Source organism: Nicotiana tomentosiformis, chromosome 10 (genome assembly GCF_000390325.3).
Source record: "Nicotiana tomentosiformis chromosome 10, ASM39032v3, whole genome shotgun sequence".
Taxonomy (NCBI): Eukaryota; Viridiplantae; Streptophyta; class Magnoliopsida; order Solanales; family Solanaceae; genus Nicotiana; species Nicotiana tomentosiformis.
In genome coordinates, this window is record NC_090821.1 from 46,959,831 (window position 1) to 46,978,119 (window position 18,289).

The 18,289-nt window shown below is 37.0% G+C and overlaps 1 protein-coding gene across 8 annotated transcripts; it reads left to right on the plus strand.

Annotated features, from left to right (window-relative positions):
* Positions 1 to 9,097: 9,097 nt before the first annotated feature.
* Positions 9,098 to 18,081, plus strand: LOC104100398 (probable alpha,alpha-trehalose-phosphate synthase [UDP-forming] 9). Of its 8 annotated transcripts, none has more exons than XM_009607608.4 (6): positions 9,098 to 9,352; positions 9,553 to 9,605; positions 11,711 to 11,974; positions 14,682 to 16,763; positions 16,909 to 17,176; positions 17,275 to 18,081. In XM_009607608.4, exons 4-6 carry the CDS (start codon positions 14,782 to 14,784, stop codon positions 17,596 to 17,598), a joined length of 2,574 nt encoding a protein of 857 aa, XP_009605903.1. In that variant the 5' UTR covers positions 9,098 to 9,352; positions 9,553 to 9,605; positions 11,711 to 11,974; positions 14,682 to 14,781; the 3' UTR covers positions 17,599 to 18,081. The 8 variants fall into 8 exon arrangements, with proteins under 8 accessions (XP_009605903.1, XP_070043700.1, XP_009605908.1 ...); XM_070187599.1 differs by having other exon boundaries at positions 9,098 to 9,343; XM_009607613.4 differs by lacking the exon at positions 11,711 to 11,974.
* Positions 18,082 to 18,289: the final 208 nt, after the last annotated feature.

Genomic DNA, 18,289 nt, shown 5'->3' on the forward strand with positions numbered 1-18,289 from the left:
CCTCTCTTGAAGCTATAACGTGTAGCTTTGGCGCGTAACGCTCGTGATGCTTTGAGTTCTTCAGGCAACTTTCCGTGCTCGAGATAGTCGATTATTTCATTTCTCCATTCCCAAACTAGACTAGTCGAATTTACCTCATAGTAACCATCCGTATCCAGGACTGAGTTCATCAGTTGCACTACTGTCCCAGACTCTGATCCCTTTATTTTTGTCGATGATCCTAAGTTTGCTAATGCATCCGCTTCTGCGTTATCTACGCTCAGGATATAAGTAATTGACCATTCCCGGAATCGTGCCAAAAGAGCCTGGACTTTTACCACGTATTGTTGCATATGTTCTTCTTTGGTATCAAAGATCTCGTAGACCTGATTTACCACTAGCTACGAGTCACATTTGATTTCGATAACCTCGAAATCAAGTCCCTGGGCTAATTCGAGCCCTGCAATCAAAGCTTCGTAATGTGCTTCATTTTTAGTTAAAGAGATCGTTCTGATGGCTTGCCTTAAGATTTCCCCCTGAAGGCGTGATTAAGACTATTCTGAGTCCGGACCCTTTTACGTTGGAAGCTCCGTCCGTAAATAAGGTCCAAACCCCCGATGTCGATTCCGACACCATTACTGCCTCCTTGGTTGCTAGAGGAAGTAGTGCTGGATTGAAATCGGCCATGAAGTCAGCCAAGACTTGTGACTTAATTGCAATCCTGGGTTTATATTTTATGTCGAACTCACACATTTCGACACCCTATTTGGCCAATCTGCCCGAGGGCTCAGGTTTGTGGATGATGTTCCGCAAAGTTTAAGTAGTCACCATAGTTATCGGGTGGCATTGAAAGTAGGGCCTCAGCTTCCGAGCGGTGACTACGAGAGCTAAGACCAGTTTTTCCAAATGTGGTTAGCGAGTTTCTGCTCCCATTAAAATTTTGCTAATGTAATAAATGGAAAATTGCGTTCCTTAGTCCTCCCGGTCTAAAACTGCACTTACCGTAATTTCTGAAACCGCGAGGTAGACTAGCAATGTTTCACCTATCTTTTGGTTTTGAGAGCAATGTGGGGGCTTGATAAGTCTTCTTTAGGTCCCTCAGATCCTACTGTCACTCCGGTGTCCATTCGAAATTATTTTTCTTTTTGAGCAGTGTGAGGAAGCGATGACATTTTTTCGACGACTGGGAGATGAACCTGCTCAAAGCTGCTAATCTTCCTGTGAGCCTTTGGACTTATTTTACGTTCGACAATTGATCTGGGATGTCCTTTATGGCCTTGATTTTGTTGGGGTCTACCTCAATTTCCCTTTGTGAGACCAGAATTCCCAGAAACTTACCAGAACTGACCCCGAACGCGCACTTCTCGATATTAAGTTTCATGTTATGCTTCCTCAGGATGTCGAATGTTTCTTGCAAATGCTTAAGGTGGTCACCTGCATTCAAAGATATAACGATCATATCGTCTATATAAACTTCCATAGTCTTTCTTATTTGCTTTTCAAACATCTTATTTGCGAGCCGTTGATAAGTTGCTCCAGCGTTTTTCAACCCGAAGGGTATCGCATTGTGACAATGTGTACCGAAGTTCGTTATAAATGAAGTCTTTTCCTGATCTTATGGGTTCATCTTGATTTGTTTGTACCCGTAATAAGCATCGAGAAAACTCATTAACTCGTGCCCGGCCGTGGCATCAATCATTTGATCGATATTTGGCAGTGTGAACGAGTCTTTCGGGCACGCCTTATTAATGTCTTTATAGTCTACACACATGTGAAATATATTATTCTTCTTCGAAACTACTACTACATTGGCTAGCCAGTCCGAATATCTTACCTCTCGGATCGAAGATATATAAAGCAAGCAGGTTACCTATTCTTTGACGAATTTATTCATGGCCTCGACAATAGGTCATTTCTTTTGTCTTACCGGAGGTACATTGGTATCCAAACTCAATTTGTGCACGGCTACTTCCGTTGGGATAACTGTCATATCCTCGTGCGACCATGCAAAACAATCAGCATTAAATTTAAGAAATTCAATAAAACCAGACCTGAGCTCCGGGTGCAGTCCTGTCCCCAAATGGAATTTTCTTTTTAGGAATTCTTCGAACAATGCAACTTGCTCCAGTTCCTCCGCCGTGAACTTCGTTGCGTTCGTCCTTTCTGGAACTTGGAAACATCTCGGCACCTAATAATGTTCTGACGACTCTACTCCCGGGCAATCTTCTTCTAGCTCGGGAATAAGTGATGGTTCCTGTAATTGCTATGCCGTGTGCTCCTTCCCTTTGCTAGTAGAAACCGAAATTGCATTCATCTCTCTTGTTGCCAGTTGATCACCTCTTATCTGCTTGATTCCTTCGAGCGTTAGAAACTTCAGCAATTGGTGCTATGTTGAGGCTACAACTTTCATATCCTGTAACCATGATCTTCCCAGGATGATATTGTATCCTATGTCACCGTGTACTACTTCGAAGAGAGTTATTTTCATTACTCCTTCAGCGTTCGTGAGCAGCAAAATTTCTCCCCGGGTCGTCACGCTCGTAAAGTTGAATCCAGCGAAGAGCTTTGTTGCCGAAATAATGCTTCCGGTGAGTTTAGCTTGCTCCATTACTCTCCATTGTATGATATTAGCCGAATTTACTGGATCCACTAGAACACACTTAATCTTAAAATCCAACACATTTAAAGAAATTACCAGTACATCATTGTGTAGTAACAACAATCCATCTGCGTCCTCCTCCGTAAAAGTGATATCGTCTTCCCGGAGTCTTTTACTATGAGTTATAGATACTTTCGTCTTCTTCACTGCTGAAAAGGTATTCCCGTTAATCTCATTCCCTCCGAAGATCATATTGATCATTTGGCGTGGGGTTTCTTCTCCTGTTTTTGAAGGTTCCATGCTGTCTCTGTTACGACCATAATTGTTCTTAGCTCGGTCACTCAAGAATTCTCTGAGGTGACCATTCTTCAATAGTGTTGCCACCTCTTCCCGAAGGTGTCGGCAGTCCCTTGTTCGGTGACCGTCTATCCCATGGTATTCACACCATTAGTTGGGATCCATCTGGCTGGAATCAGATCTCATAGGTCTCGAGAATCATGCTTTTTAGTGTTTCTCATGGCTTACACCAACTTCACTATACTGTCGTTGAAGTTATATTCCGATAACTTGGGGTAAGAAGGATCCCGAGAACCCGACGTTTCTTTATCCTGAAGTGATCTATTGTTTCGACCACGATCGGTCCCTCTGTCAACGGTGAACTTAATTGCTGCCCGGAACTTTCTGCCACGGCCTTCGGTCAGCTCATAAGGCAAAAACCGGCCACTCGAAATCCGTCTGTCCACGTCATCGTCATCCTTTGATTTTTCTCTGCTCTTCTCCCGTCCATTGGCCGATGATGTAGAACTGACCTGGTCATCTTCGATCCTTATCTTTGACTTATACCGGTTGTGGACATCTGCCCAAGTTGTTGCTTGAAACTTAAGCAGGCTCTCCTTCAGCTTCCGGGAAGCATCCGAGCTTCTCGGATTCAATCCTTTGGTGAATGCTTCAACTTACCTTTCATCCGGGATAGCCGAGAGTAACATTCTTTCTTTCTAGAATCGAGTAAAGAACTCTCGTAATGATTCAGATTCTCCCTGTGCGATCCTGAATATGTCGGCCTTCCGGGCTTGTACTTTTCTGGCCTCGACATGAGCCTTGATGAAAGAATCCGCGAGCATCTCAAAGGAATCTATGGAATGCTCGGGTAATAATGAATACCACGTTAGAGATCCCCTCGTGAGAGTTTCTCCAAATTTCTTTAACAACACAGATTCAATTTCATGAGGAGCTAAATCATTTTCTTTTACCGCCATTGTGTAGGCGGTAATATGCTCATGTGGGTCTGAAGTCTCGTTATACTTTGGCATTTCAGGCATTCTGAACAGCTTTGGGATTCGTTCTGGTACCACACTCGACTTGTACGAAAATTGAGTATACTTCTTCGAGTCCAGACGTTTCAATACTGGTGGCGCGCCCGGTATCTGGTCCATAACCGCGTTTACTTCCCTCATAAATCGTAAAAGTTCATTCCTGAACGGGTCGTTCTCGTTGTTGAGACTTGGTCCGTTTCCCCAGCCCCGTCGGAGCCAACTTCACCCCTGGGAGTGTTATTGTCGATTCTGTGCGTTGTTTGGTTTGCGGGAACACCGGAAGGAATTGGATCTCGTATGTTTGCGTTATTCGAAGCCCCCGATAGCGCCTACTTCAGCTCCGCCATAACTTTTTTCTGCCGCGTGAGATGGCCTAGAATGATCGCTTGTTGCTCTTGCAGGACCCTCACCGCATCCACGACATGTTCCTCATCAGCATCATCGAGTGTTGTCTCCCGAACCTGTCAAGAGTTCTGCCTGTCATGCACTGGCGTGGCATCATTTTCCTCATTGCGGGTGTCACTAATTGAATCCTCGAAATGAGGTTGATCCCCTCAAATTTCAGGGTTGTACGTGTTATTAACACTATTATCTGCCAATTTTTGTGATTTTTTTAAAGATAAAATAATCAAATCACGTTAGTAAAAAAGGCAAGGATCAATTTAATTACACGACTGTCTAGGCCCTATTATGGGCGCCAAACTGATTACACGTAAAACAGTATAATTAAATTTATACGTGGTTTCTAGACAAGTAAACTAATTTGATCCTAAAATGATACAATAATTGAAGAAATGTACAATGCTTAGCCTTAAAATGTAGATGAAACAGCAGAGATGACAGTTCCAGGAACAAGGTTTCCGGGCACAACAATGATGAGATCAAAAAGAGGAAAAGTAAGATTGTATTAAGCTTTGTATAGAATGTGGTGTAAGTTTTGCAAGAAAATTCGTGTGCTTTACGATGATAACTGAGCTCACTATTTATAGTTGTGTCTAAGGAAGGAGGTCCTAGGATTGTGTCCTCCTTTAATGTCAATTATGAGGCTCATTGATGAAGATGTAACGGTGAATATAAATACCAAATTCTCTATAACGTGCCGTCTCTCTTAATGGTGCATAATATTCTTTATTAAATGCTACCGGGCGCAGGGCATTTAATACACCTTTATGAACGTTATCCCTTCCGGTGACAAGCGGAATGACTGCGTTCGGTTTTGACCATCCCCGTCTGGGATTCCACGTGTCTTTCCTTTAGGTGACCACGTGTCATATCATATTTTACCTTATACAAATTTTAAGTTTGGGGGGCTTGTAGCCTTTTGGTGATAGCAAAACAAGGACCACTCTAACCTATTAGATTGTTCCGGCAAAAAGAAAAAAAATATATTTAATTGAAATAGTCGCTTTAATTTCAGTTTTTCCCTATTTTTTTATATTTCAGGTCCCCCCTCCCAAACATGTAAAATATTTTCCTTTTATAAATATAAACTGGCGTTTTGGAAATATTTCGTGGAAGTTGAAAAAGAATATTTGAAAATATATAAAACAATATTTAGAAAAGAAGTTGTTGTTCTTCTCTTTTCTTTTTCTTTTTAATTTTTTTAAAAGTTTGGATAACACATTCGATAAACTTCAAATTATCTTCTCTTTGATTGAATAAACAATGAAAAGAAATGTAATATTATACTGAAATTCGCTAATAAAAGAACAAAAGCAAAAAACTATTAATTATATTAAGCATAATAGGATTTTGTAAAATCATTTATACATATCTGTATTATATTAAAAGCACGAAGGCATTTAGCGAAATATCGTTCGCTTTTTTATCCTTAAAAAATAGAGTTCACACTAGACAAACTAGTCATTTAATTATTATCCTAATATTTAGTACTTTGAAATGCACTAAAAATTTTATTATTAAATATTTACTTATTTGAACTAGGTAAGAAGTCCTAAAATTTAAGAATTTAAAGTCAATTAAAATTCTACCTTACATACACTTTTTTCTTTATCTGAACTATATATGTAACATAATAATATTTCTTATATGTTACTTTTCATGACTGTATATTCTGTGAAAAAGGAATAAATTAATGAAATTAAAGTAAATATCTCATCCTGCAATTTTTATGCTAATAAAGAGCACGTTAAAAAAAAATGTATGAAAAACACAATTTTGAATAAAAAAATATATGGAAGAATCAATGATAATTCATATTTAAGGTAAAGGGTAGGCAATATTCTAGACTTTGAAGAGCAATTAGGACGCTCTTTTCCGTGAACAATAAAAAAACCTAGAATTGGAAGTATACTCAATTTTTTTGTACATTTTTGTACAATGAAGCAAGTACAAGAAGATGAACAGAAAACTACTAGAGTAGATTAAACTTCTAAATATAATTATTTTTATCATTTTAAAACTTGCAAATTTTTATTAATTTTTATATTATTACGCAAATACATTTTTATACATATTTTTTTAATGTTGTTTTTAGAAATTTATTTTCATTAATACGAGAGATCTGCTAAGACTAGTGTTTTGAAAAGCATTAACCTAAGTTTCAGATGACTAATTGAGCACTGAAATTGGAGAAAATATCCACCTGACCTCTGTTGAAAGAAAATAAACTAGAAATAAAGCTGACTAGTGAATAAATTCTTGCTAAATTAATGACAAGTTGTGAAATAATTGGCTGATAAATAATTGCACGAATGGATAAAGTGCATTTATGTTATTGACATTTAATTAATTGTGCATACCTTTTCTTCACTACATTATTAATCTACGCACTCTCCATTATGCTTACTTCGGACTTTGTCTTTTTCTTCTTCTTTTTCGCCCTTTTTTGGTTGTTATTTATTTAAATCCTATCATTTAGTTTACATTTTCCAAATGCCCTTCTCTATCTTTATGGCTATTTTTTTTCGAGATTGCAAAGCACGTCCATAATTTTCTAATTTATAGACCTTTTCCTGTACATACATGATCTATGTATTCAACTTATGATTCATTAAATTAATTTTATGAACGTTGAGTTATTATCTTCTGCAAATTGCTCACACATTAAGCATCTATATAAAACATATAGTACTTCTAGCAGCTAGTAGGTTGAGATTTTAAATCTCACACAATATTTTTAGGCACTAGATCTCCACAATTTAAGATACAACTCTATGAATAAAAAGAATATGGAGGAAATATTTTCTCTTTAATGGTCTTACACGCTACGAATTCTAATTAATCAAAATGATAAAGCGACGTCGGACACCTGGCGGGAAACTATTTTTTTTTTAATAGGGCAAAACCCCAAAAGACATTATATTCAAGTAGAAACCTTTAGTAACCCCAAAAAGTTAATTAATTGCTTAAATATTTCCTTATGTATATATGTTAGTTGCACATAAACACCTTGTGGTCCTTTAATGATTCTTATTGGGGAAGAGCACCTATTCCATAAGTAATCCGAGGATGCCTTTCAATATACTATTTTACTAATCAAAAATCATTTAATTAAATGGATCTCCCTTATCGTGTTTGATTGAGATGTTTGTTAATCTTATATTGTAAATAGTATATCTTTTTTGTACTTTTGCCATTGGTTGGAGTCTATCAAGAAAAGCATATGGAAGGATTAATTAGTCATAGCTTATCCACATTTGACCTAAACTTATTGATTAAAATAATGAGCCAATAGAGAAGAAGTACACCTTCTTCAATAAATAATTAACAACCCGACTTTGTTACACTGTTCACAAGATAACATTATTTATTCATGCTAATGAAGTCTTCTGTTATATTTCTATATAGGTTAATCAAACTAACCCTAACCATATTAAGAATTAATCAAGCAAGTTTTCTTATGGTCTTGGTAAACCACTAATATTGCATCTCACCCTTTCTTTTGATCTCTTTATTTATTTCCTTTTTGTAGCTAGGTAAAAGGCGGTTAAAATTCCATTGAGCTAATTTATCCAAAAATTATAAAGAAACTACATAAATCATATTAAGTTTCTAATAATAAAGTTCTGGGCGAATATAGATATTGGTCCTAAACAGTACTTTTCTTATTTTATTTTATTTGATATTATTTCTTATTAGTCTATTCGTCACTTTTACATATTTAAATATAATTTAACTTTTAATTTCTCTTTCTACCTTTAGTGACATGTTTTTATAGCTAATAAATTTAAGATCGCATATTTAAATTCTTTTCATAATTCCGTGCCAAGTTAGAATTGAGACTAAGGGGGTATTTTCTTTTTATAAAATCTTTTCCGTATCTATTAGTGGTGTCTCTTTGGTCTAGTTGTCTTATTTGAGTTTAAGTGGGGTTGTTAGCAATATCTTGGCAAAAGGAAAATTGTGGTCCAAAGTGGTAAACAAAAAAAAAGAACTTGTATTTTATGCACTGAATGAGATAATGTCCCTATGCATATAAAATGCTCAAATGATCTTTTGTAAAATAATGCATAATCTTTTCTCTCGAGTCATAATGCGCGATCATTATGTGATTTTTATAATTCATACAACTTTTTGCAAATCTTATTACTTAATAACTAGTAAAATTTTCAATAGAATTAATTACTACGTAGTTTGGACATTTTTGAGAATTAATATCACAAATCATGGATTCATTAAAGTTTGCCTTTCTCTACAGAGAGGGAAAAAAAGCACATAAAATGTCAAGTGAATTTGAAAATGAAGACAACAACCAATGCAAATCTTCTTAAACAACCCCTAGTTAACACAACTTTAACTAAAAAATCTCATCTAATTCCACCTAAAATAATCATGTCTCCTCTCTCCTCTCCCAGCCACACCAAAAATAAAAAATAAAAAAAAATCTTAAACGCATGGAAGTAGTTAGTACGTAAATTAGGATAAATACTTATTCATATTTTATAAATATATTAAATTAAATAATTTAATATTAGTAGTAGTTTAAATTTAAAATAGAAAATAATCAGCTAATCATAACTAAATAAAAAATACTATATTTATGAAAGACGCATTTTACATTCATTATTCCTCAAGTAGTCGTTAAATATAGTAGGCAAGGATATAGTTGTAATTAAGAAACTACTACTAGTACTAGAGGGCCAATCACGAAGCAAAACATGAGCAGTAAACCATGGTTAATTCATACTAACCATGGTAAAGTAAGGTCGACTTTATCCTGTTACACGTAAAACGACACTGCCCAAAAGCCCCAAAGTCAAGCTTTTCCCCCAATTTATAGAAATCGTACTTGTTGCATTAAGTCTTGTACAATCTCCCTGTCTAATCTCATTTCTATTTCTTCTCTCTGCAAAAACACATTCTGATCTCATTCCTCTCTTTATATATTGCTTCCGTTGAAACTTCGCAACAAAATACACACACAGTGTCTCTCTCTCTCTTTCGTCGGTTTTTGACGTCATCACCGTCTTCCGGTCACCGGATTTCCGTTGTATGTACAGTATGCACCTCGTCTTTTCTGATATGTTGTTTATTTTTTTATTTAAATTTGATTGCTTTTGTTTTATTTTTTTTCCTGTGGAATTTCATGTTTTGGAGGCTATTCTTATGAAAAACCGTTGCAGAAAAGGAAAATGAAAAATTATTCTTGTTTATTAATTGTTATTAGTTATTATTTAAATTTGTTGTTATTTCTCATAGGAAATTGCTGGGAGGTTTAGAAGGTTGACAATTTGTTTAATTTGAAATTTAAGGTGAGAATTTTCTCATTTTCTGTGATTGCATAGCGGTTTTTAATCCATATAAGGGCTTAGTTAAGTTTAGATCCCCATTCCTTTTGTTTACATGGTTGTACTTGTATTTCGACTTGATATATTTACTGAAATGTTGTCCCTGTACTGTCTCTTACAGCAAACAGCCATTTTGTTTTTCATTGGAAGCTCCTTTTTTTGTGGCACCAATTTTCTTTTTACTGTACTTTGTTTGATTTTTGCATGGTTTTGAGTTTCATCTGTCCTGATATTTTGACTCATAACTTAAATCCCGAGGAAGAGTTGAGATGTTTTTATGGAAATGAAGTTCGCAGCAAAAAAAAAGGGTGTTTCAAGATATGTCGTGTTTGTTGCACCTGTGGGTGTGGGTCAATAAAGAGGGAGGAGAGCCATGAGATATTAGGTTCAAACAGTGTTTTAAAAGGCGTGGGCGTAAGGCGAGGCGTTTTACATATGCCTCAGCGAAACGTAAGCCCCGAGGCACGGGGCTTAAGCCCTATAGGTATTTAATTTTTAATATTTTATAAAATAATATAATGACAGTAAATATTTATAAACAGGTAAAATTGCATAAAAATTGAAAAAAATTATAAATATATATATATATATATATATGTGCGCGCGCGCGCTCCATCTCCACAAAAAACTAATCAAAATAATCTATTATACGCTACTTACAAGCACAAGTAATTTGAGTCTAAAAGAATAAAGTTTTCCTATATGGAGGAACAAAAATGATGATTAAAAAACTTTGAACTTGCTGCTATGGAGGAGAACGTAAAAAATTAAATATTCGTTGCTTTTGAGAGATATTAGCACACTAGAGGACAAGATAAAAATTGGGAAAGACCATGAATTAGGGATTTAATCAATAAAAAAAGTCTTTGACTTTTAAATTTAATACTTTTGAGTTCCTTTTTAAACCTTTTGAGTAATTACTAAATTGACTTTTGAGAATTTGGGTATTACATGAAAGACTTATTCAGCAAATTTTGTTTTAATTTGAAAAAGTCTCTGGGGCTTACTCACTAAAAAAACGCGCCTCGAACGCCCGAGCGTACGCCCCAAATTGCTGGGCGTACGCCTCTTGAGACTTTCGCCCCACACCATCGCCCCAGGGCGTTTTTGGTACGCCTCGTTCCGGGGCTCGTCCCGAAAACGCCTATTAAAACAGTGAGTTCAAATCCCAGCAGAAGCAAAAAAAACATTAGGTAATTTCTTTTCATCTAACTCAGCTTTGGTGGGAAGAGTTATCTGGTACTTGTGATGGTGGGTGATAACAGGTACCCGACGGAATAGTCGAGGTGCTCATAAGTTGGCCTTGATACCACCATCATTAAAAAATTATATGTCATGTTTGTTCCTTTAAATTGTACCAGATTTCCTTAACATGGGAATCTAATTCCTTTGGGACTTTGAACTTAACCAGTAACTTAATGTGAATATCAAAATGCATAAGAGATGTGGAAGGTAATGACTACGGAAATGGATTCACTTAACAACTATGGAAGTAAATGTTGAACGAAGAATCTGGACATGTGTGTGTATGTGCATGAATTTGAGTGTTTGTTGAGGCAGCGTTAAATATTAGGGTGGAAGAAAGGAAACGGGAATTCAAAAGCACCTAGGAGCAGAGTTTGCATGGGGAGGTATAATATGGTGTGTTACTAGGGGAGCCCATGCATCATGCACGTGAATTGCCATTCCTTAATGAGTAGAAGACAACAATTTTTTTTTCCGTAGAAAGTTCCACTAGTTATAAGAGAAACTTTTCCACAATAATGTGTGTGAGTTCACATTTATTGCTGAGTAAAAAGTTTAAAAGGAAGTTCATAAATTGGAAGCTTTCACAAGTTTTGAGAGGGACGTAAATGGACTGTTTGTAGCCGTTGAAGTGTTTACCATTTTTTGTTTCCTTTTGCACGTGGACCATGCAAACCTAAACATCTTATTAATATAAAAATTGAATGTAACACCTTAAAAGTTGAAAGAATAAATTATTATCACCCATAAGGCGACAAAATATCATAATTATGCAGTGATGGACTGGCGGGATACCAGCACTTAGTTTCTTCTATAACCTGCAGGGATTACTATCCCCACTATGATCACATGAAGATCTTGTTATATAGAAATGGACATGCAAGCAATTTGGTCTATGGCCTGCCCCATACAGGTGTGTGCTTGTTGCATCTAGTGCTCACAAATTGTAGTTGGCTCATGAACTAGAGGCAAGGCCCTAATTGAGCAAGCTATTTGAATCTAGTATTCAGAAAGTCCCTTGAGAGTTCATTGCGTAGGGGAAAAATCCTTCGAGTTATTTGCTTGACGCCAGACATTCGACGTTTCCGGTGAGTTTTTTACGCCTAATACCATCAATAATGGGAAATGAGCATATTCATAACACAGAGGCAATGTAATTTTTTTTATAAGTAATACTGAAGAAAAGCATTTTTTGAAATACTGGATTTTATCTAGTCTAGTCATGGTATATGCCTCTTTTCTACCCTTCCTAATGTGCCATTTGATTCTTGATTACATATGAGTGATTATTCAGTTTGCAGCTCTATAGTTTAGTGCTTAATAGATGCCTTCTTTGAACTATCAATTGTTTTCTAAACTTTATTGTGTTTGTACTTTCTATTTTCTTTTTAATAATTTACAAGGTTTTGATTTCTGGTTGTTTTTGTTAAATAAGATGTTATATAGAAGTAAATCTCCCTCTGTTTCCACTAACTGGAAGGTCAGACTTCACCATCATCCTTTATTACAGAGATTAACAAGGCTGGATCTAGTAAGAGAGAAAAACCATCTTATGTAGCTTCATTTATCTAGAGATATAGTCGTCCTTGGCAGGTTTGGAAGATTCGTTGGATATTTATCAAATGTGAAAAACACGTAAAAGCGCTAAGGTCTTAGTCCATTGGGGTTTTAAGTGAAAAGCGCGAGCTTCTATGAAGAAAGGTGCAAACAAAAGAAGTAAGAAGCTAACATTAATAGTTTTTACTTTGTACTCTTTCCTTATCAAAAAACAAAAGAAGTAAGAAGATTTTGTAGTTTAGGAACAATAATTATAAGCAGAAATAACAAATATATAGATAACAAAATTTAAAAGAAAACTAGAATGAAGTAAAATATTCATTGCTTAGTGTCGCCTCTTCAGGATAATGCTTTTGGCGATGAGACGTATGCCTTAGAGCCTTTGTGACTGCACTGAAGCGCTTGCTCGGTAAGGCGAAGTGTTCTGCATGTTCTGCTCCAGCTTTAGGATTTAAGCACACTGGAAACGAGCCTTTGACAACAATGTGTTGTAGGGGTTTCAAAATTAATTAGACAGAACCCTAAGGAGTCATTTCGTTCGGAGACAAGTTATACAGGGAATAGTAATGCCAGGATTTGTAATGCATGTATTATTTCTTGTTGGATGTTTGGTTTGTTTTATTAAAAGAAATATGAGTCTGAAGAGATGAGGTCATCTTTGTCATTTTAATAGTTTTAATCCTTATATTGCTAATACTTATATTTTTATTTCATATTCCACCCTGTATTTTACACAGATCCCCGCATAAGAGACAAATTACAACCAAACAAGATACAAGTTATGCTGAATTTAATGAGGAGATTAATTCTCCTTATTCAAGCAACCGAACAATGTACAACTTATGCTATATTTAATGAGCACACTAATTCTCCTTATTTTTACAACCAAACGGCTCCTAAATACGGATAGAGCTGAAAGAGTAGCAAGTCGAGGAATCATGTATATGATCAGTAGTTTTTTCCATGATAACATTAACCTGTCCATATAGCCAAGAGTATTAATATAGGAAGGTCATGTGAAAAATGAAGATTGCATAATAAAGAATTAGTATACTGCCAAGTTAAATACTTCTCTTGCATATTCTTAAACAACAAATTTAAGTGTTCTGATGGGATGTTAGAGCTCATCTCATGGCTAGTTGGCAAAGTTATTAAGTTTTAGTCTAGACCTGCAATTGATATACTCCAGAAATATATGGTAGTATATATGTCTTTAGTTTTTGACAGAGCGTTGAATATCCAATAATTTCCTTTTAATGTAAAAATGCTAGATGCAATTCATCATGACGCATTTACCTCTAATTGCTACCTTCAGAAAGTATATAGTGAATACATGCCATAGTCTTTCTGACCCAAAAAAAGCCATAGTTTTTAAAGCATCTTTGGAATATTTAGCCCTCCACCAAATTAGTATTTTACAGCGAGATAGAAGGATTAATAGTTGTCCTTTCTGTAATTTCCTTTATTGGAGAGTTTGGGGGTGGTACATGATGTGATGCACTCACCTTCAAATGGGTTTTGGGTTGGGTTTGAGTTTGTTACCGACATATCATTCCTAGGTTCGTTACGTACCATCCACCAAGCTTACTCAACACATTAAAGTAGAACTAATCTTATTAATGGTACTTGTTTGTTTATTCACTGTCCATTTCAGATGAACTGCTGTTGCTACTGAGTTAGTCATGGTCTCTCAAAGCCATATAACTGTTATTATGATAAATACCATGTTCGTATACCATAGCACTCGAAAATGTGTATTTCCCCCCTTTTGTATTGGCTCCTACCTTATAATGTAACCAACCCTCCACCCTGAAAAATTGGTAATATTTGTAGCTTCTGTCATATATCACTCATCAGCTTGTAAAGTTTTCCAGAACCCACTAGTGGGGTTTTACTGGGTTGTTGTTGTTGTTGTCTGTAATATATCACTCATCAGCTTGTAAATTTTTGTTTAAAGCTACTACAGCTGTCGAATTCTGTGGCGCTGCATTTCATGTCCTTCTTATTATGTGATTGAGATGAATCGTTGAATCATTGCAATGTTGTAACAATTCTGTCAACTCTATACTTATTTCCATTTTTTAAGTTTGAGATTAAGTATTTCTTGACACTTCTATTCCTTGCCTTTCTTTTAGCATCTTTGCCATTGCTTGTTTGATGCTCGATAATATCATTAACCCTTCCAATCCATAGTTTGTTTGTTTGATGTTCTGATGATGTTAAGAGTCATGTCTGTAGGGTACTGCACAATTGCTTTGGGGGTTGAAATTTTCAAGCGTAGATTTCAAATTCCAGTAGCGCTTGCTTGACAACATTGACCAAATTTCACTTTTTAGTCATGCCGTCAAAATCTTGTGCAAATCTTTTGGACATGGCATCTGGAGATATACTAGATATACCTCAGACACCTAGAGCTCTTCCACGTGTAATGACAGTTCCTGGAATCATCGCAGATGGTTATGGCAGCAATGAGGGTGATTCAGATAGTATGTCATCCTCATGTCGAGAGCGAAAAATCATTGTAGCAAACATGCTGCCTTTGCATGCTCGAAGGGATACAGCAGCTAAAAAGTGGTTCTTCAGTTTGGATGAGGATTCTCTTTTATTGCAATTGAAGGATGGGTTTTCTCTTGAAACGGAGGTTGTCTATGTGGGTTCGCTCAAGGTTGATGTGGAACCTAGTGAACAGGAGGAAGTTGCTCAAAGACTTCTTGAGGAGTTCAAGTGTGTGCCTACTTTTGTACCCCATGACATCCAGGAGAAATATTATCACGGCTTCTGTAAGCAGCAACTTTGGCCTCTTTTTCACTACATGCTTCCAATGTGTCCTGACCATGGAGATCGTTTTGATCGTCAGCTGTGGCAAGCTTATGTCTCTGCAAATAAGATTTTCGCTGATAAGGTTATGGAAGTGGTTAATCCTGAAGATGATTATATTTGGATTCAAGATTACCACCTCATGGTTCTCCCTACATTTTTGAGGAAGCGCTACCATCGTGTCAAACTTGGTTTTTTTCTTCATAGCCCATTTCCTTCCTCAGAAATTTACCGAACTCTCCCTGTTAGGGATGAAATTCTGAAAGGGTTGTTGAATTGCGACCTAATTGGCTTTCATACCTTTGATTATGCACGTCACTTTCTGTCATGCTGCAGTCGAATGTTGGGTCTCGATTATGAATCTAAACGAGGACATATTGGACTTGATTATTTTGGTCGTACAGTTTACATTAAGATTCTGCCCGTGGGCATACATATGGGTCGACTAGAGTCTGTGATGAATCTTTCTTCTACTTTTGATAAAGCTAAAGAAGTTCAAGAACAGTTCATGGGGAAGAAGGTCATTCTAGGTGTGGATGATATGGACATCTTTAAAGGCATTAGTTTGAAATTGCTAGCATTCGAGTATCTGCTACAGCAGGACCAGGACTTGCAGGGGAAACTTGTTCTTGTTCAAATAGTAAACCCCGCTCGTAGCTCGGGCAAAGATGTTCAGGAAGCAAGGAAGGAGACATATTCAACTGCTGAAAGGATTAACCAAATTTACGGTAGATCTAATTACGAGCCTGTAGTTTTGATTGATCGTCCAGTTCCCCGCTATGAGAAAACAGCGTATTATGCTGTTGCTGAGTGTTGCCTAGTGAATGCCGTGAGGGATGGAATGAATTTAGTGCCTTACAAGTATATTGTTTGCAGGCAAGGTTCTCCTGGTATGGATGAGGCTATGGGTATCAAAACTGATTCTCCTAGAACTAGCATGCTTGTTGTATCAGAATTTATTGGTTGTTCCCCATCTCTGAGCGGAGCAATTAGGGTGAATCCTTGGGATATTGAAGCTGTGGCTGAGGCTTTAAATGTGGCCATCACAATGTCCGATTCTGAGAAACAACTTCGTCATGAGAAGCACTATCGGTATGTAAGCTCTCATGATGTAGCTTACTGGGCTCGTAGCTTTATGCAGGACTTGGAAAGAGCATGCAAAGATCATTATAGCAAGCGTTGCTGGGGCATTGGTCTTGGCCTGGGCTTCAGAGTAATTGCACTTTCTCCAAGTTTTAGAAAATTGTCTATTGATCACATGGTCTCGTCATATAGGAGGACACAGAGAAGGGCAATATTCTTGGACTATGATGGCACTGTTGTGCCTCAGTCATCATTGATTAAAGCTCCAAGTGCTGAAGTTATTACGCTGTTGAATGCTTTAAGCAGTGATCCTAAAAACAGTGTCTATATTGTTAGTGGCAGAGGAAGGATGTCATTAAGTGAATGGCTTGCACCATGTGAAAGGCTTGGAATAGCTGCTGAACATGGGTATTTCATTAGGTATGGAGCTAACCCTTGTATGGATATTTTTTGTGTAAACATGACAGAGTCCTTTTGTGGCAGTTTCCCTGTAATATCTCATTTGAATTTGTCTTGAAGTTTCCCGTGGATACCTTCATTTAACCAGGTTTCTATCTTGTTGCAGGGGTAGTAAAATGGCGGATTGGGAATGTTTGGCTTCTGATCTTGAGTGGAAACCAATTGTGGAACCTGTGATGAAACTTTACACTGAAGCAACCGATGGATCATATATAGAACCAAAGGAGAGTGCTTTGGTGTGGCACCATCATGATGCAGACCCAGATTTTGGCTCCTGTCAAGCAAAGGAATTGTTGGATCATTTGGAAACTGTACTTGCAAATGAACCTGCAGTTGTTAAGAGGGGCCAACATATTGTCGAAGTCAAACCACAAGTAAGATTGTCCTTGTGTATTTGTGTCTGATGCAGATGCAGACATGTGCATGTTGCATTATGCTCTTCAAAGTTTTTACTTGTTTGTGGTGATTGCAGGGTGTGACTAAAGGATTAGTGGCACAAAAAGTTCTCTCAATGATGGTAGATAGCGGGAAACCACCTGATTTTGTAATGTGCATTGGAGACGATAGATCAGATGAAGACATGTTTGAGAGCATATTAAGCAGTGTATCCAGTCCGTCAGTCACTGCTGCCCCAGATATCTTTGCCTGCACAGTTGGGCAAAAGCCAAGCAAAGCCAAGTATTACCTCGATGATACCGCCGATGTTCTTAGACTGCTTCGAGGGCTTGCTAATGCTTCTTGTCCGAAGCCAAGACATACTGCTCAATTCCAGGTTGCATTTGACTCTGTTTTGTGAGTAGGCAAAGAAGTGTGTGGCGCATGTACATGGTTCTACTTTTGGATTTTAGCTTTTTACTGATGAGGAATAAATATTCCTTCATCGATCTTAACTTAATGTGATGCATGCCTGGACTTGGGCCTGATTGTTCCAGGTCATGTGCATTCAGGGCTTGAATTCCTGTTGATGCTGACTACTTTTTTGTAGAAAGCATCGTGGGGGCAAAATTATTTTTCAGTACAGTTTTTGCTGAAGTCATGACGGCTGCCCTGAATGATTAAGAGGCACCATTGCGTGTATAGAAACATGACTCTTTAGTTTGCTTAATGACAGTTTGGTTCAAGTTCTATCTCAATGGAGCTGGTAACCATGCTTGATGCGTTTTTTGCCAAATGAATTTGTCAGAACATGTAAATAGTTCTAGACTTTCTGGAATTGTTTTGCTTTCCTACTGTAGATACTTCTGATATCTGATAATTGCAAATTTAGTGGTTATTTCTAGTTCTGCGCTCTGTGGTCAATTCAATCCAGTTTCTGACGCTATATGTCAAAGTTTTCTGTTTCAGTCGTTTCTGGCATCTAATAATTGTCCTTTTAGACTGCCGACTAAAAGGTGACTCTTCTCTAGTACAATGCTCGTATTAATTGGTGGGGATCTCTCAAAGTTCCTCCCTCACAACTATGTCATTCTATTTAATAATTTCCTCAA

What these genes read in the sequence shown, in the direction of transcription:
- LOC104100398 (XM_009607608.4), top strand. Translation starts at nt 14,782, where the DNA reads ATGCCGTCAAAATCTTGTGCAAATCTTTTGGACATGGCATCTGGAGAT. An exon ending in GAACATGGGTATTTCATTAG is followed by an intron (nt 16,764 to 16,908) that starts GTATGGAGCTAA and finishes ATCTTGTTGCAG; the next exon opens with GGGTAGTAAAATGGCGGATT. An exon ending in TTGTCGAAGTCAAACCACAA is followed by an intron (nt 17,177 to 17,274) that starts GTAAGATTGTCC and finishes TGGTGATTGCAG; the next exon opens with GGTGTGACTAAAGGATTAGT.